This window comes from Micropterus salmoides, unplaced genomic scaffold (assembly GCF_014851395.1).
Source record: "Micropterus salmoides isolate LMB-PRFRI ecotype aquatic unplaced genomic scaffold, ASM1485139v1 Ms_hic_scaffold_12, whole genome shotgun sequence".
Taxonomy (NCBI): domain Eukaryota; kingdom Metazoa; phylum Chordata; class Actinopteri; order Centrarchiformes; family Centrarchidae; genus Micropterus; species Micropterus salmoides.
In genome coordinates this window covers 22,839,054-22,866,682 of record NW_024040263.1, presented here as the reverse complement: position 1 = coordinate 22,866,682, position 27,629 = coordinate 22,839,054, and the positions used below count along the sequence as shown (strand labels likewise).

At 41.3% G+C, this 27,629-nt stretch overlaps 1 protein-coding gene across 2 annotated transcripts; it reads left to right on the top strand.

The window, feature by feature from the left end:
* Window positions 1-125: 125 nt before the first annotated feature.
* LOC119899454 (complement C3-like) lies at window positions 126-24,654 on the top strand. 2 transcript variants are annotated; one of them, XM_038714015.1, is made up of 12 exons: window positions 126-282; window positions 1,123-1,205; window positions 1,304-1,391; window positions 5,176-5,278; window positions 5,405-5,525; window positions 5,688-5,803; window positions 8,752-8,898; window positions 10,210-10,300; window positions 10,434-10,528; window positions 20,028-20,213; window positions 20,377-20,532; window positions 24,454-24,654. In XM_038714015.1, the coding sequence occupies exons 2-12, from the start codon at window positions 1,148-1,150 to the stop codon at window positions 24,637-24,639; spliced, it is 1,347 nt and encodes a 448-aa protein (XP_038569943.1). In that variant the 5' UTR covers window positions 126-282; window positions 1,123-1,147; the 3' UTR covers window positions 24,640-24,654. The 2 variants fall into 2 exon arrangements, with proteins under 2 accessions (XP_038569943.1, XP_038569944.1); XM_038714016.1 differs by lacking the exons at window positions 20,028-20,213; window positions 20,377-20,532; window positions 24,454-24,654 and adding an exon at window positions 10,613-10,727.
* The last annotated feature ends 2,975 nt before the right edge of the window (window positions 24,655-27,629 follow it).

Below are 27,629 nucleotides of genomic sequence, written 5' to 3'. Positions count from 1 at the left end.
AGAGAGAGAGAGAGAGAGAGAGAGAGAGAGAGAGAGAGAGAGAGAGAGAGAGAGAGAGAGAGAGAGAGAGAGAGAGAGAGAGAGAGAGAGAGAGAGAGAGAGAGAGAGAGAGAGAGAGAGAGAGAGAGAGAGGAGAGGTTTGATAAATGTGTTAACTCTTGATGTTCACTATTGAATTTTATTTTAATTCTAGACCCCTGATGGTATCATTTTACCACAATATCAAGTCTCTTTGAAATCAGGAATCTACTCTGGGAGTTACAAGCTCGGAGAAATTGTCAGGTCAGTATTAGATTTTATAATTTTGTTTATAGTTACAGTTTATTACCTGTAAACACTAAATACACTATTGTTTCGTGGCCAGTTTCTCTTAATGGATAACAGGTAAACAAGTTGATGTATTGTCACATCATAGAAGCTCCCTTTCTTGATTGGTCAGCCCAGAAATCAATCTTCACATTTTCGTGGTCTGGGGGTCCTTCTGTACATATCTTATATCATGCACATCCTGTCCACTTAATATATGTTCATGCTATTATGGGGTTTCCACATTGTTTACCAAGGCTTTAATAGCTCTTGTGTTTCAGCAAGGATTTTGCTCATGTTCAAAACATTCTGCCCATTCACAATCTATCCCACATATCTGCGTTCTCTGACATGCTGAGAATAAATTTGTAATAGTTTGAGAAAACGTCGTAATATTACGAGAATAAAGTAGCAATCCAATGAGAATAAAGTCATAATTTTTTAACATAATCCACCTACCCTATACTCTACTGTGCTTTAGCCTACGTTATTACTCTGCTGATACCTCAGAGTTCAAGATAAGTCATCAAAATATGAAAGAGATATAGATAAACATTTAACATATATTTGGCATATGACAAGTGATAATTAACACAGGATAATTTAGAAATGCATATTTTATTTCACTGTGTCTTTAACCAGAGTAAGGTGTTTTTTGTTGTTGTTGTTTTTTTTGGATAACCAACAACTTATATCTGGCCTCTTGTTAACTAAAATAAAGCCTACCAAGCAACTGATTGTCACAAAACACCATGGTTTAATTAATATTTTTTTAATTTGTTTACTGAAATGTGTTCTCTTGGTGTTTGTGTGAAGTACTGGACTGTGGAAGGTGGTGGCAATGTTCCTTACCAACCCACAGCAAAGATATTCTGCAGAGTTTGAGGTCAAAGAATATGGTGAGTGCCTCGTCACCTGAACAGTTTAAAACCTATATAACATTCACTTACTTTTCATCCAATGTTGGACACACAATGAAATGCACAAAATTTTTCAGTACTGCCCAATTTTGAGGTGAAGCTGACGCTTGAGGTCCCCTTCTTCCACGTGGATGACCAAGAACTCATTATCAACATTAAAGCTACGTACGTAAATCACATACAGTGTAAAAGACTAAGTTAAGAGGCTTATAATATCACTGCCCAATCTTAAGGACACAGACCTACTATGATAACATTGTCTGTTTCATTAAATGGATGTGATGCTTAGATGTATTCATTGTCCAAACTAACTTCATAAAGCAACAAAATGAAAAATCTATTCATGCCATAAAAAGTGCTCAACTAGTGGTTGAAAGACTGTATTTCAACCACCATCGTGTGTGACATTTTGATAAAAAAATTATCAAAATGAATTAATCTCCCCCAAAACTATTTTACTTAAAAAAATGTAAAAATTAATTAATAAATAAAAAAAACACAACAGTGCTCTCATCTTATAACGATGTATCTCTTTTTGACATGGTTTAGTAGACTAGACACATTTAGTCATCCACCCATGATTTATCGACAACATCATCCTGGAGTAATGGAAAATATTTAGGGCTGCTTGATAGATCCTCACCTGCTGCACATATTCTCATACCTGTACAAAACATTTTAATTAGAACAATGTCACTGTCAGCCCCGCCATGTCTTTGAGGTTGTCTGCTGTATTGTTTGTTGTTCATCATTGTCCTCAGAACCAAAAAGTTTTCTTTTGATCCCTACATAGCTAACATAAGGTTTATACCATCTGAATAATTTATCAATGTGCGAGAAGACATCAAGGGTTCTATCCCATTCTCCCCACTGGACCACAAAGCCGGTGCTGAACACGTCTCCCACTCTTTAGACGTGATGGGGTAGCCTTTTTGTTGCTCTGGGGTCCCCTTCCTGGCATTTTGAATGATAGAATCGTCCTTGCGTGATCTAAAAAAGATGTAGGATTCTGGATTGTAGACTTCAAGGTCTGTCTCTACACGATAGAGCTCTCCAGGCACAGACCCGCACCATTGTGTGGTATAGACTCCTTTTGAAGCAGTCATATCTTTACAGACTTTGTTTCTGAAGTAATTCCAGTCTTTGGCTGAAAAACTAATGTGCGGTGTGCTTTCACGCCCATTCAAACTGAGGCGACCAAGCCTTTCGGTCCAAAAAATCAGCCAATGTTGTTGTCGTCTTTCTGGGAGCCATACTCATTGCAACAGGATCTATAATTATATGTCATTTTGGAGTCATTACTCCTAATTGATTACCTCTGACGTCCATGATTGTGATGCTGCAAAGATGGTGCTGTTGTTCTGCACGAAGATAGCTCTGTCCGATATGGATTCACCCAAAAATCATTCAGTCACCCTGTTCCACACTCTCGGTCAGTTGCAAGTCCAAAACTAACCCTCTATATGTAGAACCCGATCGCTAAAGCCACTCCCAAACATCTGCTTTTAGAGGATAACACTGGACCTCCCATATACACAAACCCCCCTTTTCACACCTTGAAATTTTCACAGTGATCTCCACACTTCCCTTACTGGGAAATAATGTGTAATTAGCAGGTGCTTTCTAGCATCACACAGAGGACAGGAAGTGACGTTAAGTGCATGATTATTCAAAGCCGCATCAATGACCCTTGCCAACTGCTAGCAGCCCCGCCACGCATCATGCCATGAGGGCCTGCCCAACGCTGCTTACAGCTTTAATAGCGGATACAGCTGATGGATTCCAGACCAAAAACTGTTCAAAAATCACCCAAACGCGCACAAACCCGCCCAAAATATGATATCAATATTTATTTCAGTAGCCTATTTTAACTGCCACAATTACTTACTGTATTATAATTAAAGAAATGCACACTGGTTGCCGAAGCACACATGAACAGGGTTTCCGTGGGATCTTAAAAAGTCTAAAAGAGAAATTTCAAAATCAAAATGTTTATTAAGTCTTAAATTCACTGAAGTTGTGTTCTAGGTCTTAAATAATTTTAAACAAGTCTTAATTTTCCTACGTTTATGAAACACTCCCACAGCGCTTTAGAATGTCACCTACCGGTACACCTTGAATGTAAAATCATTGTTGTGAGCATCAAAACTAACCCAATTGCTTTCCCCAGATCTAATACTAATTCCCCCTAGTAGATTTTGTTAGCTTTTGGGGTGTAGTTTATTCAAAATCTGCTCTAGATTTTCCACAGATGTGGTAATAACAATGTTCAAAATTTATATGGAACAAAAAATATTCTTGGGGGAGGACTCTGGGAGGACGCTACATGTTTATTGGTGTTATCTATCCAGAAATAAAGCAGGGCCCACTTTTCAAGCACAGAAAAAAATAAGTTTGCTTCACCTTTGCTACTACAACTCCATTCTAAGGGAAACGGGAAGGGAATAGTAATTTACGTAATTGCAAAATCACCTTTGCAGCTGAAACCATACACGATAACACTGAGCAACAGTTGAAAATACCTTTTTTTATTTTCTTCTCAGAATACACCAGAATGCTTTGTTTGCAAATTTTTCATCCCTTCTGAGTTTACTTTTTAGTCAAACTATTTAGTCAAACCATATATTATTGCGAATATTATTGTTACTTGTTCATCAAATAACGGCAACATCAAGAAATTAAGTGCTACATGATGTTGCATACTCCTGTAATACATTATTTTGCTGTACTGTAAAATAACATCCATGAGGGTTGGCTCATCTGGACTAACCTTCCAAATTAAATGAAGAATATCTTAAACTATCACATCTAGTGCATCAAGTATGACCATTGACAGATAACAACAGGAAAATGTAAGCCTAACTGTTTCTGTACCACATAATACATGAAGTTTACAGAGGAATTGTCAGGTGAGAATCAAGGCTCCTCTCCACTTTAATTAGATAAGCAATCTGCAAATCTTACCAAAATGTATTTTAAATTATTTTGAAACTGTCAGGGCTTCTAGCTGAGGACCCAAAAGTAGACGGAGACAGGGAAGGGTGTACCTAAGTTTATTCAGAATAGGCTGGGTGTAAGGGGGATGAGGGGCTGGCAAATGGTTGATGCTGGTGAGGTGAATAGTCCATTGAGCTGAGCGGCTGGCGTGCAGAACCAGGCTGAGGTCTCAGGCTTACTTAGAAATATAATAGAAACACAAAGTAGTACTAATAGTCATAATCTTAGCTTGTGGTAAAGCAAAGTATGTAGGCTATTACTTCAACAAATTTTAGTTTTAATGCAAATTCTTAAAGTACAGGCATTATTGGTCACTTAATAGGCACACAGTCTTGTTATCGTAATGGCGTTAGCAGGTAGTAATATGTGAAGTTTAGCTGGCTGATCTAAACTTCCATGCTGTACAGTTTTATTTTCAATAATAATTAAAAATTCATCAGCGGTTTGTCAGATGAACGTAACTAAATAATGTTCTATTAGGGCAATAAAAGTTTAGCTGGCTTATCTGAGCTTTTATGCTGTAGGCTACCATTATATTGATATTAATATGATCAACTGATTTTCCCACGACCGTAAGTAGCACATTTTTCTCTCTATGTATCAAAGCCAAAACACAGTGCTGGAGAATAGGTATGAAATTAATCCAACTGTATATTTTACAGCACTGACAAGGGAAACGTGTTACTTCTCTATGATTACTTCTAGCTAAAGCTATCAAACAACAGTTTTCATTTGCATTGCTAAAGTTGTGGAAGGAGATCTGTTAGATGTTTGTGTACCACATACATTAACTAGACACTATTGGATGACATTGGTTATATTAAGTTTTTGGATTAAAAAAAGCCTTAGCTGCTCTGATTTGATAACCTTGTTGTAAAGTTTAAACCTTTTGCATTTTGATTATGTTTCATTATAATGCAGTTCTAAACATGTCCTCCTCTTGTGGCTTTAGGTATCTGTTTGGCGAAGAGGTGAATGGAATGGCATATGGAATATTTGGGGTTATATATGAGGGTCAAAAAAAGAGCATTCCCAGCTCTCTTCAGAGAGTGGAGGTGAGCATGTACTTTTGCTACATCTCAGTAGCAAAAGACATATTTAACTTATAACATTTAGTAAAAGATACACCAACTGTCCTCTTACTGTGTATCAAGATGCATTTTTATATTATGTCACATTAGATCAAAAGAGGTAAGGGAGTGGTCATACTAAAGAAAGAGGTCATCAAACAGAACTTCCCAAACATCTCTGACCTGGTGGGGAGTTCCATATACGTAACTGTCAGTGTGCTGACGGAGAATGGTAAGTCAGAGTGACTGGGTGTTTGTTTATCTGGATAAGTATATGATGTATGTGGTATTATTGTTTCATAATTCAGAGACCAGAGAGAAGCAAGTCAAAAATGTTTATACTTAATAATTAGTGTGTGCATGTGTTTGTGTACATCAGCATATCTTTGCACAGGTGGTGAAATGGTGGAGGCAGAGTTAAAAGGTATCCAGATTGTCACATCACCTTATACCATCCACTTCAAGAAGACACCCAAATATTTCAAACCAGGAATGGCCTTTGATGTTGTGGTAAAGTACACATTCGCAAAAAAATGTACAAGTTGCAGGATAAATTATGTGAATCCTTTGCAATTATCTGGGTTTCTGCATTAATTGGTCATAAAATGTGATCTGATCTTCATCTAAGTCACAACAATAGACAAACAGTCTGCTTAAACTAATACCACAGAAACAATTATATTTTAATTCTAATGACTTCTCCAAAAGCAGGAGTCAGCCAACCTGAAGTCCAATAAATGAGACAAAATTGGAGGTATTGGTTAGAAAACACACACCAATTTTAATTTTGCTATTCTCATGAAGCATTGACTGATGTGAACAATGCCTCAAACAAAATAGCTCTCAGAAGACCTAAGATTAATAATTATTGACCTTCATGAAGCTGGAAGGGGTTACAAAAGTATCTCTAAGAGCCTTGATGTTCTATTTTGTATAGGCTTTGCGCTCTAAGGCTATCGCTATTGGGTTTACCCCTCCGCGCACCTGCACGGCACTGAGAAAAATTGTATACGCCTACCCACAGTGTGGGCCTCTCCTACGTCCGCAATGGTGAGACCTGGGCTTCGGCTCCCATTTTTCTTCAGCGCTGAGCTGTCTAAAGAGCAGAAGATATCCTGTTAGAAGAGAAGAGTGATGTTTTCAAACAAGTCGGCCCGAGCAGGGCGGGACGCCACTACATCAGTACGGGGGTGCAGCGTTTGTGACCCGGGCTTTGTCCTGCCGAAGGGGGACCTCCACCCCCCATGCTGGGTGCGCCTCGGACCATAGCATGCTGGCTGAGCGCTCAACCCCGTCACTACACACAACCCTGCGTGTAGTGTTATCCTATCGCCACTCCACAAATTACGCAAGTGCCCCGCGACAGTGACGGGGAGAACTGTGTACACTACATGACCTAGTGTTGCACTTTACAGACAGCTTCTTTTGATATTATGAAGAAGATGCTGTTTCTCACTTCCCCTCACTGTGTAAGCCAGCTGTGTTAGCCAAACGGCTAACAAGCAGCCTGGGCTGCACATACTCTCTCCCCTTGCCCCCCTCACTGACATGGTCAGGTGGCTGGCCTGAGCCCACATGTACGCCTCCCCTGTCCTCTTCCCGTGTCGGTCGAGTGGCACGGCAATCAGCCCCCGCTTCCCTCCCTTCATCAGGGGAGTGACATAACACGGACAGGCTGCAGCTGGCCGGATGGCTTTCATGCAGCCTGGCTCCGATGCACAAGCAGAATATTGTACTGGCTCGCTTAATCCAGTGGCCACACCTTGCCGTCAGATTGACTCGCACATGCCCGCCACGCAGGGAAGTGCTCCCTCTTGCATTACTGCCCATGACCATAAGCTCTCCTGTTCGGTGGAACATGGAGGTTGCTGCCTGCCAGGCCCCCCCACGGCTGGCATTCCCGCCCTTTTGAGCGCTGGGGTCACAGGCTGCAGTTCGCCCCCCCCTCCTTCGCCGGGATTGTGGAGACTGCTCTCCTCCTTGGCTCAGAACGCCGAGCTTCAGGAATCAGGGGTTCTACTCCTGTTAATTCCTGGTCAGGAGGATGATGGGGGGGTGTGAGGCCCTTCCAGGATCACTGTTCAACAAAGCATTTATGGAGAGACCTTTTTCACATGTTGACAGTAAAGCAGGTGCTGGAGCGTGTGCTTCAGGGAGACTGACTCACCTCCATGGACCTCACGTTCCCCTTCATCCCCAAACACAGGAAGTTCCTGTGGTTCTCCTTCCAGGGTGTCCAGTACCAGGAGAACCGCCTGACGTTCTGTTACTCACTGGCCCCACGCACTTTCTCTAAGTGTGTTGGAGCCACTGCGGTGGTTGGGCATCAGGGTCCTGTTTTATCATCTGCACAGTGGCTTCCTGGTCGTCCCCATGCTCTTTCTTCCGTTTCTACTCACTCAGTACTGAGCGCTTTGGCTGAGTGATTTTCCCTTGTGAGGGTGCGGTGCGGGGGAGGTTGAGCTGCCACTGCTCGCGCTGGCCCTGCTCTGTGCACAGCTGATGCTGTCGTGACCCCGCCTGCTTCTGTACAGCTGCTGCCAACCATCCTGTTCCCCGACTATTACACATGGGTTGGTCCCCTGCCTCCCATGTCAAGCCATCGATGCTTGTGTGCGCTGACACCAATGCTGTGGACAGCGGGTGACTGGATGGCTCATTTATGGCTCTGGGCAGGTGGGTTTGTGCTTGGTGGTACCGTATGAGCCAGTGAGGTGCTGACTCATCCTGCTTCGCCTCTAACCCAATAGCAATAAGAAATAGAAAGCCTATACGAAATAGAACGGTAGTTACGTACTGTAACTCCAGATTCTATGAGTATAGGCGCAGCCCTTTCAGTTGAAGGCCTCACTTGGACCTTGGTTCTCAGTGCTGAAGAAAAGGGATTCTGGAGCCGAAGGCCAGGTCTCATTGGACATAGGAGAGGCCCACACTGTGGGTGGGCGTAGACAACTTTTCTCAGCGCGTGGAGGGGTAAACCCAATAACCTTAGAGGGTTGCGCCTATACTCATAGAATCTGGAGCTGCAGTACATAAATCCCATCCGCAAACTGAACCTCAACAGAAGATGGGTGATGCAACAGGACAATAACCCAAAGCACAGAAGTAAATCAACAACAGAATGACATCAGCAGAAGTAAATACACCTTCTGGAGTGGCCCAGTCAGAGTCCTGACCTCAACCCGATTTGAGATGCTGTGGAATGACCTCGAGAGCAATTCACACCAGACATCCCAAGACTATTTCTGAACTGAAACAGATTTATATTGTTGTATATGTTTTCCTGTAGTTGCAGATTGAACCTTTTCCATGTGGTGTTTTTTTTCCAAATGTTATCCAATCTCCAAAAAAAGATGTCTATTTGTTAATGTTGCATGGCTACTGCAGATGGACAGCATTTCTCCTGTTTCCATAACAGTATTAGATTGTCCATAAACATTTTTTTGGCTGTCTCGCAGGTTGAAGTTGTGAATCCTGACGGCACTCCGGCAAAAGGTGTATTAGTAGTTGTGGATCCTGGCAAGCAGCAGGGCCTCAGTGCAGCCAATGGCATGGCGAGGGTTACCATCAATACAAACCATGTGGTTGAACCACTGACAATTGATGTGAGTGTCCCAAATTGCTATCTTTTAAAAATAATGTTGTATATTAAATCCAGGTTTAGCAAATGGAAGTGACAATCAAATGTTAGTGTTGGCAAAAAATTAACCATTCTTTTGTTTAATTGACTATTATTATTTTGTACGAATACATTTGTGGATGGATATGTCCCAGATCTGCAATGGTAAATACTGCCTCTAGGAAATACTAGAAAGACAACTAGAATATTTTGCTAAGTAAAAGAATACTTTGAAAATGAGAATTAAAAAAAGAAATAAAAAAAATTGGTCAGGTAAAATGAACATTAGTTCAACATGTTGAAAATATTATAACATTATGAAACTAACAATATCTTGGCACAAAATCTCGTCACACCCCTAGTATTTTATTTATTTGCATTTTTCCTGAATGCTGCATATGTGTTGTCAAAGTGGGGAAGATTCTTCAGTTGTTTTTTTGTGAAGTTGCAGTGCGTTGAACTCCACAGCAATTGCATTTTGATAGGACAGGATATTATGGAAGCCCTAAGTGGCCAAAGATTCAAATGTGTTTTTTTTTTAACTGTTTTCCCTTGATAACAGGATAATTATCTCCTGATCTCTAGATAACGACTGTTTTCCTGTGATAACGGGATAATTTTCTTGTGATCTTGAAATATAACAGCAGTTTAACACAGGGGTTGGCAGGAACGTTTCTTATTACTTTCAGTGTAGTTTTCAGTGTCACGGGTTAGCTCAGTATGTTGAGCACAGGTATCATGATCGTAGGGTTGTGTGAGAGATCCTCATTGAAGACCTCTTCAACAAAGTTCTTCTGAAGAGACTGGTTTATATGCTCACAATAAAGCACATGCTGGACTGTGCGCATCCCGGCGATTGGTCCACATTCATCAACATATGGACATTTCCCCATCATTCCCAAGCAGAGGAAATTCATCTCTTCATAAAAACTTTGTTGAAGATGATAAACACCCAAAAAAGAAGAAAACAGTCGCTGAGAGTAGGAGTCAAACCCACAGTCCTAGGATTATGAGTGCTGCGCTCTACCAAGTAAGCTAACCAGTGATGCTGTAAATCTTTTGGAAATTATCCTAAAGAAACGCACATGCCGACCCCTTTATTCAGCTATGGTTTATCTCGGGATCACTAGAAAACAATAGTTGTTATCTTGAGATCAAAAGATAATTATCCCATTATCACAGGAAAATGGAGTTAAAAAAAATTTAATCGATGGCCGCTTAGGGCTTCCGTAGAATACAGACTTTGCATACATCACTTTATAAAACAATATGTGCTATCCTGTGTGTTTAATTATAGGCAAAGACCAATGTTCCCGGCATCAGCCAAGCATCAGCCACCATGACAGCTCTCCCATATACCACCAAAAGCAACAGTTACATCCACATAGGTGAGGAACATCCTGAAATCAGATCAGACAGTGATGTGCTGATTGTAGTGACAGTGTCAATGCTAAATAGCTAGCTACTGCATAGCACCCCTTCCATGTTTAGCTAGCACTAAATGTGCAATCATTATTGCAGGAGTGGATGCAACTGAGGTAACACTAGGAGACAATCTGAAAATCAACCTCAACCTTAACAATGATGAAAATGCACAAGACCACATCACATACCTGGTGAGAGATGTTTTGCATCTGTGTGTGTTTGTGGACATTGTCATGTTTCTGGGGTACCTCATGTTTCCTGTGTTTCTTGTACAGAGCCAGTCCTGACCTTCCTGGGGCCCTAAGCAAAATTCTGCTATGGGGCCCTGCTGCCTGACTCTTGAACCATGTAAACACTTTTGTTTTAGCCCACATTCATCATGAGCTGAACTCAAAGATCTAAGACTTTCTCTATGTACACAAAAGGCCTTGTTCTCTCAAATATTGTTTACAAATCTGTCAATCTGTGTTAGTGAGCACTTCTCCTTTGCCAAAATAATCCATCCACCTCACAGGTGTGGCATATCAAGATGCTGATCGGACAGCATGGGTACTGCACAGCTATGCCTTAGATTGGCCACAATAAAAGGCCAATCTAAGGTTCCATCACACAGCACAATGCCACAAATGTCGTAACTTGGACAAGTTACAGAATGAACATAAACTTCAAACAATAATAAAAGATTTAACATGCCATGCAGCAAATGTCCCTGACATTGTTAGGAATTTTTTTTCAATTCCATGTGCCCAACCCTAAACTGTCTTGTGACATTACCCACTGCAACGTAAATGCAATGTAAAAAGTAGGGCTGAGTATGTTGACGTGTTATTATCGCATTAATTATTTTATCGCACGTTAATGCAGTTTTTTTATTTTGAAAGTCTGTTCCTCCCTATCTCTGAATACACATACAGTCAAACCATGGGTCACTGGAGGGGTGGGACGTTGATCTGCCTGCAAATCACCCACCCAAACAAGCAGTAGAGGGAGGCTTCAGCAGACCATGCTGGATGCAGCATGTAGGAGAAGACAGCGTTCCGCGAGTAAACGGCAGGCGCTCTGTTGAGAGTAATCATGGCAACGGCTTCTGTGCACTATACAGCTGGAGCCTATTTAACTTTTTAAATAGGTTACATAACTTTACCTGATATACCTATAGATGGGTTTCTGTGCAACGTCATCACCAAGATGCGCGCAACTAGGGGGCAGAAAGCAGCATTCTGTCCACATCAGTGTATACAGCATACCTAACTGCATTGTTAGGCAATTTACTCAGAATTGTAATGACTATATATATATATATATATATATATATATATATAACGCAGTAAGGCTCTCAGGCATTATGTATTGATTTAAATATGTACTCTCCTCAACTTTAAATCAACACACATGATCTAGTCTTCCCTCGTTTGTGTATTTTGTTTGGGTAAGAAACCACTCAAATGTGTAGACCTTTTCACCTCCAATAAAAAATTATTTAAATAATGTATTATTAAGATGAAAAGGTTCAATTTAATTCAATTATAAACTCCCAGACTTCAGCAGGTGTTCTGCTCATGCTTAGAACTTTATGCACATGCAAAACTATCCCACATATATGCATACATATACACATGTCAGGGGGAAAAAGTAATATTACGAGAATTAATGTCATCACTTAATGAGGATTCATTATTTTTACTACCTGCACTTTACTCTCCTGTACAGTACCCTGCATTATTGTTGTCTGATATAATCAGACCATCTTACAGACACAGAACTGGATGAGACAAGCAGGTGGAAATCTCACCACAAATCCACACGTTAACTTCAGAACCTCCGATCAAGTGCAGCTCACAGTCCCAGAGGGAGAATGTTTGCACCTCAGTTTTTACCTTTGTATAATTCAAAACCAGAGTTATTTATGTAACTCTGGTTCTATGAATTCTGTATGACCGCCAGAGGCAGTGCTTAACAGTGGATCTTATCCGTCTCGTGCACGGGCAGGTCGAGTATTTAATATCAACAAAGTCACCTGTGACTTGGGATGATGCGGGGCGAAGCTTATATAAGCCCACGTCATCAGGAAAAATGTCCCTACAAAATCTTCTCACCAAGATTCTGAGTGACAGAGAACTCTGGCAATCATCCAGAATTAATATAACCGTAGTTACATACGTAACTCTCATTATATTTCATTCTTCCTGACTGCCAGAGGCAGTGCTTAACATTTTAGTGTTCCCGCAAGACAGCTGCTGCTATTGCATGGGGGGCGGCGACACTGACCCTATAAAAACGGGCAAAGGTGCATGGTGTAGCCCAGGTTGTTGCAGTGCAAATCTCACTCAGAGGCACCCCCCGCAGCGCTGCCCATGAAGTGGAGACACTCCTGGTAGAGTGGCCCCGAATGTTAAGAGGCAAAGGTTGTCCCTTTTGATAGGTACGCTCCCTCGATAACCTCAACAACCCACCTTGAAAGCCTTTGTTTAGACAGGGCGTGCCCTTTCCTACGGCCACCATAGCAGACAAACAGGATATCAGAGTGGCGAAAGTCAACATTTGCCTGCTTGTAATGCCTCAAGGCCCTCACTGGGCAGAGCAGTTCTGCTGACTCAGCTTCAGGAACCTGTGGGCATCATAGGCTGCTAGCCGAATGACCTGATTTAAAGAGGGCTGGAGCCAGCCTTTTAGGGAGGAATGATGGGTTAGGCCAAAGTGACACTCCTGTGCCATCAGAGTTCCAGTGCATGTATGCTTCACTCGCCAGTCTAGGTTTCTATGTTTTGGGGAACAGAGATCCTCTCTCAGCCTTGAATGAACATTCCAGGAGAGGAGAGGAAAAGCACCAAAAACAATCTCACAGCTCAGACCTAAACCCTAGTAAATGTGGACAGACTAACATAAGAAGTATAGGAGAGGAACGTTTAAGGATAAAACACAATACATAATAATAGTAAAAGAACATACATAAAAGATTAAATGTAAGAGGACACAATTTTCTGCCATAACATATAAATATGCGTCCTTCAGATCGATGGACATGAACCAACTTTGCGCCGCCACAGCATGGAGCATATCTGTTGTATGCAGCATGTGGAAAGGCAACTCTTTCAGAAATTTGTTTAGCCCCCAGTATAGGGCGAAACCCACCCTCTTTTTTTGGAATCAGAAAATAAAACCCACCTTGCTGTGTCTGAAGATCTATTCTTTCAGTTTCCTGCTGCCTAGTTTGGTTAGCCTGCATTCCCCGCTCCAAAGCCTGTTGCGCTGCTGGGCCAAACAGCTCCCCTGGTACTACAGGGAGAGTGAGCAGGGCCCTCCTGCCTGGCTCCAAAAGTGGGAATTGGGCGAGTCAGACCTGGCGATGAGCCAAGGTAAGTGTTGCCATTAGCCTACCAAGCTCTCTAGTCATAAGGGCAAACGCCTGCAAAGCTGCATCACTGAGGCTCTGGACAGAAGCATCCACGCCAGAGGATTGCAGAGACTAGGACATAACTAATATCGGGTGGGAAAAAGAGTTTCCAATACGGCCCATGCACGCCGCTGTATCATAACCTCTCAAGTCATCCGTAATGCGACACTGCGGCCTAGGACAGCGAGCATCCGGTCTCAACGCTTCAGTGGGTGACACAATGAGGGACGCGATAACTGGCTAAATAGCCGGTATCTGGCCCAGCCAGTAACTGCCTGCATTCTGCATGGCAGCCAAGGCCCTGCCGTCAGTTGTGTGGTGAGAAAAAGCCTTGGGGTCTGGCCAGCATTAGTGGAGCTCCTCAATGTATGGCTGGGAAGGTGGCAAAGATAAACCCGCCTCAGATTGGAGATGCCTAAAGAATGCACTAGCTGTGGTACCTGCAGTTGGTGCTTCATCCAAGCCCAAGCGTGCCAGTGCCATACGGAACACTGGATTAATTGTGGCATGGGCAGCCTCTGAGCCTGCTCTGGATCCGCTCCCCGTCTGCTGGGAACCGGTGTCAGAAGCACGGGTGGAAGCCTCCACTTCTCCCTGCCCAGGTCTGTCCTCTCAGAACTGGCTGCAGGAAACCCTCGTAGACAGGGCATCGTCATCCCATCCTTGAGGGGTGGGGCTCCAGGCTGGGCAGTCTACACTCGTTGCCTGGCTGAAGGTTAAGGAGCAATCCCTTAATCTCAGCGAATTCTGAGGCTAGTGTGTCTACCTTGGCTGCCAAACCATCCATTCTAGGGGGGCACCTGAAAGTGTGTGTGTGGGGGGGGGCAACTATGCCTGTGAGGCCACACCAGATGAAAGCAACTGGCCTTCAAGCTGCAGTCCTTCCACTTCCGCTTTCTTCAGTTCCCGTGGCATAAAACTGCAATTCTGCCCCTCTCTCAAGTGAGTAACACCAAGGCACGTGGGCCATTCATCATGGCCATCTGCAGCCAGCAGTGGAGCCATGCAGGAGTGACAAACGTGTCCCTAACATGGTGGGACCCTGCATATTTATGCAGCTTTTATATATATATTTTTTCACAACAATAACTGTTATCTAGGAGCAAAAACACCCAAAATAACAGATCAAAGTGAGTTCATATGCCTTCTTATTGAAGACAAATGAAAATAACTCCTCCTTTTAACAATAAAAGTAAACTGTAACCATAAGCGAAATCATTTAGAGTAACAGATCAGAGAGAGTCTGTCTTTTATTTTAACTCAAATTAAATAACTCTCCTTCACTTAATAACCCAAAAAAAATATTCACCCATATGTAGCTGTTAAGTCTACCGGGGAGCCAACGCTCTTTACCAAAGGATAAATTAACGTTTACTTGACATGCCTTAATGAGTGAAAACACTCGGCAGAGAGCCTACAATCAACTAAGAATTATTGCTAAGCGTAAAACAATCAGTAACAGAAGAGTCAAGGAGACCCGAAAACAGGCTCCTCACTCAAAAAACAACAACTTATTTTTAACTAAGGAAACACTTATCTCACTGGCCTAACTCCAAAGCTGGAGAGACACGCACTAGTTTGTCCTCAACCCATGCTGATTGCTGGCGAAAACACCAATCTAACAGCAGGTTCAGGAATGAGTCAAAAACTTTCTCTTGTGGTGCCCCCTCGACATTTTGCGCCCTAGGCAACAACCTATGCCATGGGACAGCCCTGGTTAAGTGCAACAGTTTGCTGAGTCACTCACTGTCCCTCAGGTTGTGACATAAGGATACATACTTTACTGTATGTCCTTCTCCTGGATTATTCCTAATTTATTATTATCTTGAAACAGAAGTTTACCTGACTGCTGTGCGATTCACTCTCACTGAGTTTTTTTCTCGTGCCCAGAAGCATAGTTTCCTCTTCATCCTCTCATCAACACTGAGAATTGCTTTCACCTTTGATACAATAGTGAGGCGGAGCTCTGCTTAATATGCAATATGCGTAGGGAGCGTATATGACAGTTCAGCTCTGTTCTTGTTTTATTTTTAAGTTGTGCTGCTTTTAGGGTCATTGACCTGTTTTGCTTGCTTTTGGTTTTCATTGTCTGTGTTTCCACCTGTCCAAGAGGAAAATTTGTTTGCTCAGAATACTCTTTTTTTGTTTTAATACTTGAGAAAGCACTTAGATCTCAATTTATGTCTTTTTGAGATTACTTCATTCTGAATCATTGCTCTGAAAACCCCCTTAGGAGAAAAGATGAGATAAGGAGAGATTGAGATTTTGAGACTTGGGTAAGACAAATGGATATTGGATTGAGATTACAATAGGAGAAATGGAAGAGATCTCATTGTTGTATCTTTTTGAGTTTATTAATGTCCTCTTAAAAAAGCAGTTAGGAACACTAGGAAGATGTTAGTGAGCTTGATAGTATTGCACTTCTGTCTATGCTTGGAGAACCTCACTGGAGGCCTGTCCTGAGCTGGATTTGAACACTTTTTAAGGGACAACGAAATTAACACTGCACCATCCAGCTACAATTAACAATAGGGCTGAACGATTTTGGAAAATCTAAATGTGATTTTTTTTAAACTAATGTTGTGATTGCTATTTAATATGCGATTCATTTTTAAGCTCTTTACCTTCTGTATTATTCAAAATGGACAAGCAGTATATCAGTGTATAGTATGACCAACACAATAAGATAGATTAAACACACACTGTTCTTTCTTGTGGGTCAGGCCTGTGTTATGATGAAATTAGATGATTACTGCATGAATTGCATGAATTATTATTATGAGCTATGGTGGAGAGGAAATATCAAATTTTAATAATATGAGAAAGATAATTTGAGAGTCAAGTTATGGCATTAAATATGATATTATATCATCAGGTCGGCCTACCAACAGATCACAAGAACAACGAAGTTTACCACAGTGTGTTACACAGTAAGCGCTCAATACAAAACCTACACTTCAACTACCAATTAATGAGTCCTTATCTCAGTTCTAATCTCCTAGGAATCCATTTTTCTTAATCCCAGTAAGCAAACAAAAAATACTTTGAGGTTCAATTAAAAAGTTGGCCAACAAAAATAAAACCAAGTGGTGATGCGCGATACCACTTATTTCTGTGGTGTCCGAACGATAATGCTGCGATGATGTGTTGAGGAGAAATCCGCTCTGCAGCAGCTTGGAGAGTGACCCAGCCCGATGGCCACTCTCCAAGCTGCTGCAGAGCTTGTAATTGATGCTGAATTCCTTGATGTTATAAACTTTTATAATCAAGAACAGTGTCAAGCGGATTTCTTCTCAACACATCATCGCAGCATTATCGTTCGGACACCACAGAAATTGGCGACCACGAAGGGACCGTGTTGTGCCAGAATTCATCGTTCCAACACAGGGCTCCATCGAGCTGACTCCCGCTCCAGAAGCTGGCGTATAGGGTGCGTTTTCCCATAAACTGTGGGCGCTGGTCAGTTCGTGTGTCTGTGTGTGCGTTAAAGGGTACACCGGTTCGATCCCGTGTGAATGCTTGCGGGTGGATGTGTGAGAAGACTCCGTTCTAAATTTTGTGTGCGTTGTGGATAACGCAAAAAGGGTGTGTGTGTGAATGTAATGAGGACAGATAGATAGATATAGAAGGAAGAAAAAGGAACAGCCTAGGAGTAACGGGAAGTGAGGTTTCATAACTTTGCAAAGATTAAGAATATGGGCCCTCAGATTCTTATAACCGTAAATCATGTGGGATGGAAATTACTGTCGCGTGAAACTAGGCTTTAAGGAATAGGTAAATTGGATTAAGGGAAAAGAGAGAGAGTGCAACCCTGGCCAGGGTCATTCGGCTTGAATACAAATTAATAAGGATAAGGAAGAAAATATAAGGTAAAGGAAAAAATAAGGATTAGGACGCCGCAGATCTGGACAAAAAGCCCTTGAAAGGCGATCTTAGATGGGCCGCAAATCCTGGAAAGGAACTAGGTGAATTTTCGGGTCCGTTCAAAGGAACTGGGAGCTTGTAGAAGAAAAATTTAATTGTAAGTTACCTCTCGATACATGTGTTGACGAACTATGTCCGAAGTGGCCTCTCATTAAATATCTGCAAACTCGAGGTAGCACAAATTTAGGAAGGAAAATAATAAAGGAAAAAGGTGCGGCGGAAGCATGCTTTATAAACAGTGTGAAGAAATGAATTGTTGTTGACTGGATAGCTACCGTGTGTGTGTGTGTGTGTGGAGAGCTGCTCTGCTGTGTCTCGGTTGTGTGTGTGAGAAATAGGAGAAGCCTAGTGTGTGTGAGAGACTATGCAGAGGACGATAAGGCTAGGATTCAAGAAAACATATATACATATATATGAATAAAGAAATAGAGAAGGGAATTTGATCAAGGGGAAAACTGTGTTTTGAAATTTGTTAAAGTTATTGATTAATGCTGCTGTATGGTTTGGGTCATTTCATAATCAGCAGTTGGGGTTTTTCTTAGCCTAAGTTACTTTTTTTGGGAAGTGCACATTTGTTTTTCTATATTTATCCGATGCAATACCAAGTAATACCCAGGCTGGTTTTGCCGATACCAATTCATTTTACATATTTTATTTCTAGTTTTAATGTCAGTATTCAATCGCGGGAAATATAAAGGGCCGCAGCAGCTCATTTCAATGAAGCTCCGTCACAGAGCCGTAGCGAAAGCATGACTTTGACAGGCGGAAGGAAAAGTAGTTCCTATCAACTGAGTATAATTAGACCATCCTGGTCACAGTAAGATACATATAATAAAACACACACTGACGCCAAATGACTGAGTTTAGACATCGATCCTTTTATATGAGTATCGATCCTAGGGCAGGAAACGTTGGTATCAGAAATGATACTTTAGAATTGACTTGTTGTTGTACAATGTCCTTACACTTGACAGACACTGACATGACAGAAACTTTAGTGTCACACAAGGAATGAAAGTAGCGCCCGCCACCCGCGGGTAACTTGGTGGTGGTGGTGGGTGAAATCTTCGGGCTATCCGGTGCTTTGACGGACAGGAAAAATGCACAACAGAAAGACAGACAGGTAGTAAGGTAAGCGCATTGTGGCGATCGGCGCCTGCGTTACACACACAGCCATTAGTCAGCTCAGGAAATATCTTTTAAGATTAAAACTAAACGCACAAGTCCCAAAGAGGCCCAGTCTGTCCCGAGTTACAGCCAGTGCGCTACTCACCTGCATCGGAGGCTGTGGAGGTGGGGAACTCCAGTGTTGTCGGAGAATTACTAAGCTTGTCTATTAAACACGAGAGTAGTGATTTGCGGAAGGTACAGCGGAACGTGCGAAGTTGATGCTTCGTCTGCAGACTGCTTTACTCTTGGGTGTCATGTGACCAGAGTGGAATCGCAGCCTTTGCGATTAGAATATCTCATTTTGTCACATCGCGGTAATATCGCAAATGCATAAACTAAATAACAGATTGTCTTTAAATGGAGTACAATTTTCCTTCCTATTAGTAAGACATCAAACAGATTGTATATTGTTGTTTCTCTTGAGCTGAATTTGAGAAGTAGGGGAAAAAGCCTTGGGTCTCACCTTAGTATTAAAAGTATCTCATTTGTGTCTGGGAGAAATGACAGAAACAACTATGTGATCCTTCTTGGATTTTGCTTTCCTATGGGTGTGTCTCAGTGACTTCACCCCTCTTGTGTAAGTCTTTGTCTGCATATTGTGAGGAGTGATACTACTCTGTCCATAGCCGTGTTTCCATCAACTTTTTTATGCACATTTTGAAGTATTGCATTAGAAAAGGTTGATGAAAAATTCGAAAATAAATTCTTAATTTTGCAAAAAAAAAAAGTTTTTACGCTCACTTGAGGTGGTTTTTGCCTTTGTCGAAAAAGAGTTAATGAGCTAAATGGGAGATGGAAACACTTTTGCCAAATATGTTCTGACGTAGCAAACTTGTAACTCACATCTGATTGGCTGTTTGCATTGTCGGATTCTTGGTGGAAGCGCAACTATTTCGCGTTTACTTTTTTTTTCTTTTTTCCGACATTTTAAAAGTCTGCTTAAAATTTGCGTGATAATTAGATGGAAACCTGGCTTATGTGTAGCTGTCCAACCTGTTCCCTGTTCCCAGCCCTGGATTCATGCTTGTACTAATCTGTATTTTTGTTCCAGCTTTCATCAAATACACTGTAAACTACATCTGCTCTGTCCGGTGTCCGCATCTGGGTCCAAACTCCTGTTTTCCTGTATCAGCGCTAAACGTAACTGACATAACATATGTAGCATGTTGGTTAAATGTTGATGTGTAAATTTTTGTCCCTAGATCCTGAGCAGAGGTCAACTGGTGAAATATGGCCGTTACCAGACAAGAGCACTGACATCCATGACAGTTATCATTACCAAAGACATGCTGCCATCATTCCGCATCGTAGCGTACTATTTTACAAAGGACAATGAAGTGGTATCAGACTCTCTTTGGGTGGATGTCAAGGACACTTGCATGGGCTCGGTAAGACACACAGCAGTTATCGGGCAACACCCTTGCACAAACTGATGAAGTTAATTGTATTTTTGTAGGACAAATGCATGTATGGATTTGTTTTGTTTTTTTGAGTTGTTTTAACAAATATGAATCCACATGTTTTGTTCATTGCCCTTCTTTCCTCCTTTAGCTAAAATTGGAATCATTAACTCCCTCTTCATCCTATATGCCTGGCAAAAAGTTTGAACTGAAGGTCACAGGAGATCCAGGAGCCACAGTGGGACTGGTGGCAGTTGACAAAGGCGTCTATGTCCTAAACAACAAGCACCGACTCACCCAGAAAAAGGCATGTTTTTATTTTATCTTTAAAATTATTTGAAAGGGGGGTAATTTAAAAAGACTATATAAATTGCAATAAATTTGTCATTTTTCACTTTTGATGTACAAAATACAACACTCTGTAGAACAGTGGTCCACAATAGGCTGCCTGCGGGCCAAAGCTGGCAATAATACTGTAGCCTATACAACTGTAACTGTAATACAATCGGCAGGATGCACACGCTCTTGCACATGCTTAATTGTGCTTGATGTAAAACGATCTCTTCATAATCAATTTGTAGAAAAGGTAGGAAAAAATACCAGCAGGAGCAGGGATTGAACACACAACCCCACAAATGGGAGTCTTGTACACTAATCATTGAGCTAACAAGTTAATTTAAGTAAAAATGGAAATTATATATTATTATCCAGTTTATACTTTTCTAACAAATAACATCACCCACCTTTGGACAACTACACACTTTGCTTCTATTCTTAGATTCATTCAAACAACTCCATCAGCCCTTGAAATGACATGATATTAGGGCTGCAACGATTACTCCATGTAATCGACGATGTCGACTATAAAAATGAGCAATCTTCTTATTAAGGACATTTCTGGTTGTTAATTTCTAACTGTAACGCACTACAGGAAGCGCTTCTACAGTCTTCCATGACTGCTTGACTGTTAAACTACTCATAAAGAAAAAGCTTTCATGCAGCAGAAACTATCAGAGAAATGGCAAAATGGCATTTTGTTTTTACAAGTTTTATACGCTATTTAATCACTAAATACACTTTTGGGCAGTTTGAGGTGAGAAATCAACTGTGTAGAACTTGAATATTGGCAGTTTTTACGAAAGTTGATGGCAAATTCAAAATGTGCTTTTTGGGGGGGGTTGAGAAGCTCCACAAGCGCCGGCAGGGGTTAGACCTGTCAGCCAGTCACACCCACAGAGCCCTCTGGTCCCAGTTACACAGACAGCAGCAACAACAACAACAGAGCAGCAGTGACAGAGGAAAGGCAGTGTTTCTTATAAGTTTTATTTGTGATGGCCCGTACACTGAGCGCCACGTAGGCTACTGAAATCAATACATTTTTTTACTAGGCCCATTTAAAATCGTATTTGATTGCAGCATTCGCGCAGCACATCTCGCTCGTCTCTCTCTCTCTTTCGCTCTCATAAACATCGCAGCACAAATCTGTCCACCACAACGCTGGCAATGTCGGAGACCCAGCTTTAAAAAACTTATTAGTAATGAGTAATGGTTTAAAGTACACCAAGGAACATCTGGCTCTGCTGTAGCCTACAGAAAATTCTTCACTAAGTTAGCCTATTAATATTTTGAAAAATAAACTACAGAAGTAGTAGGAAAGGGGGCTGTTGCTTTATTATTATAAATAGACATTACATTGTTAGTGTACAGTCGTGGTTATAGTACTTGCTTTTAATGTGCAATGTAAAAAAAAAAAGTTAGTATAAATCAGTGAATTATAGGAGTAGCCTATGCTGTCTTGTCTTCTTCCCTGGTTTCCCCCTGGCGTTGATACTGGTGTTCATTCTGATTACTAAACCTTAAAAGAAAGATATTTAATTAGTTAAATGGTTAAATTGGGGTTAGGGTGTGACAAAAATAACTTTGACTAGTTGACTATTCGGAGGGGGCAGTAGTAGACTGGACAGTTGGTTGCAATTCGCAACCTCACCGCTAGATGCCACTAAATCTAACACACTGAACCTTCAACAAATGTTTAAGCTCAGCTTGCTGGTCAAAGTGTCAAACCCTGTGACATTGTGGTTTGTTTTAACCACTGAAAACTAATTTCTACAGGTTAGCCTTTTTATAAGCACTCTGTTTGCTTTTAGTTTTGTTTATTTTATAGTATGCTTTAATCTTTGTCCCACACAGTCTCACTCCCTACTCGTCAAATGTCTGACGCATGGTCAAGGCCCTTTGTCGTCGCTTTTTAAAGACTTGGATAGCCCTTTTGCATCAATTATTGACATTTAGGGATCTACAGTCAAGTTAGCAACGCTTAGCAACAATAAATATGCAATATCCAGTTACACTTTCAAGATAAAACGTAATGTTTCGATACATTGCCATGTTGAAACGTGCATAATTAAAGTCGTGAAACGTTGCAGTTTCATTAGGTTTAGGCACAGAAAGTACTTGGTTGGGTTTAGGCAACAAAACTACTTGGTTAAGGTTAGGAAAAGATCATGGTTTGGGTTAAAATAGCTATGTATGTCAATTAAGACTTAAGTTAACTAACGTTAATGTCAATTTACCTCACTCGCCTAAATAAAAACATTTAATGTTTTGTTTCGCACGGGACACAAACCCTGTTCTCCTGCTTCAAGGTCCGGGTTCTGGCCCTCTATCCACCCCAATCACCTCCTTACTTAGTCTTTTCTCTTAAATATCATACTTGCCTTTACCATCAAAAACTGACACAACAGGGCTTCCCTCAATACGTCGAACTATGACGTCACTTGGGAGTGAGACCGGGTTGCTTTGTCTGTGCATCGTGCATACGTATGTCTGTATACTTGTATTTGCATATGTGTATGATATCCTATATGTGAAGCACTTTGTAACAATTTGTTTCAAAATGTGCCATATAAATGTGGCAAGGCCAGGAATGATGAGGCCAAACACACAATACATTTTATGGGTTTTTATTCCCCGATTGGACTCAAGCGAGGACAGCATCATGTAAAGTCATGGATTTAAGGCAGTTGGATGTTATACAAAACACAGGAATTACTTTCTCACTTGTCATTTACTTATTGCATCTGATTACAACTATTTGATTTAACAGTATACAATAGTACCTCTAAACCACACCACAATATGTACACAGCTGCCATAAACTAGTTTATACTCATTCTGGTAGACTTCAGTTACTTCTAAACAGGGACTCTAAACAGTAAACTCTTCTACAATTCTACAAGCCAGACCTCAAACTCTCAAGTCAAGTCTAGAAAACAACAATATCTAGACAATAGAGAAAAAAAACAACACAAATATAAATATATAAATTTAGCCACACAATGCACAAGGTCATAAACTCAAGGTAAAATTTACCAGAAAACATAAAATACATCCATACACATAAAATATAATTTGCCCAGCACTTTGTACAGGAACTCAGAATTAATATTTTATGTAACTCAGTCTTCTGAAGTGCAGTGTGTGCCCCCGGGACACGCCCATAACACACACACCAGGAACTCTGCGCGTGTATCTTCCCTCTAAGTCAGCAGAAAAGTAGCGTCACTTTACACTAATATAATGTGATTTTTTTTTTGTAAATACACTTTGTTGTCACTCTCGCTGTCCCCACAGTCAGTCTCTTCTCAGCATGGTTTATGGAGATATCCTCTGTATACATAAACCAAAATACATCTCTTGCCATTACTCTACACCGCAGGCCCGACACTTCCGTTTTCCCCGTGTCCTGTCGGTAACTGTACCCTCTTGCGCGATCAGTCCCATGTACTACTCTCAAAATGACAATGCCATTAAATAGAGAGGAACGTTATCGCTGAAATAATCCCACCAGCAATTACAAAACATTATACCCCACATAACAATATTGAACTCTTTACCCCTGGTTCACTTGGCTACATAAATAAAATAATTTCTATATTGTTGCCTTAGCAGCATGCTTAGCGTCATAATATAGCATGTTACATAAACACAATGAAAAATATTTAGCAGGAGATTAGTTTAAGTAGTCAGGGTTAGTTAAAAATAACCCCCCCAGTGAGCTTGTTAGCTTGTGAGCTAAACCAGAAAGAAAAAAAAGTGTAACATAGTGGACATGGCAGGGGTGAGTTCAAGACAGTGAGGTAGTGTTTTCCATCATAATTGTATAAGTAGATATCCTGATGCTGTATCATAATGGATCTTTTACTGTGTGTGTATGATTTCCACTCAGGTATGGGATATCGTGGAGAAGTACGATACTGGCTGCACACCTGGTGGCGGGAGGGACAGTATGAGTGTGTTTTATGATGCTGGGCTGTTGTTTGAGTCCAGCAGGGGTTCTGGGACCCCCTACAGACAAGGTGAAACTTCTTCACTCAGCATCTCAGTTATTTCACTCTTTAGCCTTGTATTTTAGTTTACTACTTGAAGCGGTCTTCTCACATTCTGGAAAGAGAAAATCCAAATTAGGCAATGTTACAAACCTCCAGTGGAAAATCCAGGGGAGGAGGAGGTTAGTGACAATAATAAAATCATTCCAGGGTGAAGGAAGCCAGGAGACGGATTTTACAGTACATTTGGCGTTTTATTTACAATAAAGAAAAGTGCCCTCAGGGAGGGTCTACAAAAAACAACTTCCCAAAAACGAGTAAGCGCCCAGTCCGGATACTGTTGGGACAACACGTCAGCAAACTGCAAACTAGAAGGGCAGCTCACAGGAAAACAAATGCCACGAATGAGAAAATAACATAAAATACAATAATGAATACCACCCTCCCTCCACTGAGGGAGTGAACCCCACCACGAGGTTCAGACTTGTCACTCGCTACACTGCAGTTTCACCCAGCTCTCCATGCTGTCTGCGCTCCACACTCTCCACACCCAGTCTGCCTGCTCTCTGCTCCTTATACCGGCTCCTGTGCTCCCGCTGATTGCAAACTGGGGACAGGTGTGCCCCCTAGCCTCCTGGCTGCAACATCAGAGGGGGGGAAGGGCAGGACCTGCAGAGGACAGACGAGCAGCAGTACCCCTGGGCAGACACACACGGCTTAAGGGCCGTAACAGGCAATCTGTTATGTTTTATTTGTATTTATTTATTTTTTCTAAGTAACTGAGATTAATCAATTTCTATATCCACACTCAGGTGTTCTTGATATGAAACTTTAAGTTATGTCCATACTGAGCAAATTTTGTGATCCAATATTTATTTTGACCATTTGGTCCTTAATTATACGATTAGCTCTGCATTAAAGGGGCTATATGCAAGTTTTTCAATGAAATTACTTATTAATAAATAAAATTTTCATTTCCTTATTGTCAATGGGCTCAAAACTCACTTAGAAATGAAGCACACGCCTGTTTTCTCTGTTGCTTGCATCAGCCACTATTCTGCTTTTAATGTGAGGACACTGGGTCAGATTCCGCTCTGTGTGTGCAACCGGGCCGCTCTCTGATGACAGAAAAAACACAGCAGCGACATGCAGTACACTAACTAAGGTGACCAGATTTCTGAAATGAATACCGGGGACGTTTTTGGTTTGATGGTCAGTACGTCATTAAAAAATATGTTTTTAAATACAAAATAAAAAAGGGGGAAGATTTTTGTTTTAAAAACTGTCAAATATAACTCTTCTAAATGAAATTAAGTAATTTTGAGGCAGAAACTACCTTTCAGTCAAGTAAAAGCTGCAATCACTTTCTGGCAAGTAAACTGCAAACACTTATTCAGCCACATTGTGATTATTCCGTTAAAAGAAACGGTAAAGTTTCACAAAGACATAACTTTGATATTACGACGGACATAAAATGTTTATATGCTTGTTATGTCTGTTTGATCCACAAGGGCGTCACTTTGTGTTGAAAAGTGGTGGGGACATTTAAGGGCTCATACACAGGGGTGTGATGAAACACTTAGCCCACAAGACTTGACAATGCACAATATTGGAGTAACCAGAACAAGACAACAAGATACTCCAATGCTATTTAGAAGAAATATTCATTGATGAAATAGGCTATTAAATTGGGCAGTTAGAGCATAAAGCTCTTGATTTCCTGCATTCTAGAGACATTTCTGCACCAATTTATGGTATTAAGTCTATTTAATCATAGTAGAAGCACAAAATGCAAACACTGGTTACCAAATTAACAAAATCTAAACGTCAGCAAAGTCAGGCAGGCAAAACGCTTTGATTCTGAAATGCTCCCTGTGGGAAATGCAGCCTGAAGTTGATGGAACAAAACGGGGTCACACAGAGCTGTGAAGAAGGTAGTAGAAGCACGAAAATGACAAATTAATAACAAGTCAATTGCTACTGAAATGCTTGTGAGACGCTTCCAGTGGACTTTAACGCAGAGCTATGGACGCATCAAAACCGTGGCGCAGCCGTAACGTAGACAGAGTCAGTGGATTCCCAGCCGATACAGCTTTAACATGCTGCGCATGCTCCCTCGGATGGCAATTAGTTTTCAGTGGACAATCACTTTTCGGCACCTGTAGGCTCTGCTGTCCAGTCTTTCTGGCCACGTAAAATCTGATTTCAGCTATGATTAACACACAGTTAAAAACAGGGACATTTCCGGGGACAGGCCACCAAAACCAGGGACGGGGACGTCTGGTCACCCTAACACTAACATCATAATACATTGACTCCAACATAAACTTGTAAGGATAAAAACAAAGGTTTATGTGATGAAGCCTGTCAGACCAAATGAGATTCAGATGATGTCGGGTAAAAAGAGTCACACCAGAAAGTCATGTAGAGAGTCACGTTAGCTCGCAGGATAATGCCGAGCCATTGCTAATGTTTACCGATGCAAAGTTGTATTGCTTTACACATTACTTCACCAGCTAACACGACCCATATTACTATCCTGTCTACCACCGGTATCATACCAAAGTGTTGATTTTTGCTTGCACAAATGGATGGAACTGTGCAAAGCAAATGTGGAGCAATTTGTTTACTAGCCTAACCTTATAGTGATACAGGGAAGAGGCTATCTAGCACGGATCCACAGCTGTTGGCTTCGTAACGTTCAATTTAGATTTATTGTGGTTTTACTGGTACTCGAGTACACAGCCTCTCAGTCGCTGTGACTTACAGACTTAAGTTACTTACTGCGGTTTAACTGTTAAAATGAGATTGTGTCACACTTTATAACATTCAGTCCAGCACCCTAACCTTTTCATTATCATCATTATCATCATTGCTGAGCCTCCGGTGAAAGATACACAGATAGTTACTGAATAGCAGCAGACCAGCTAACGATGTAGTAAATGTAACTATCATGTAACGAGCATGGATTAGTTCTCAACCTCAAGCTGATAAAAATATTACTGTAACGTTGCAGTGGAAGTTTACCTGAGTTTCCAGCTCTGTCTGTTATCCCTGTCTGTCTACAGTCGCAGTC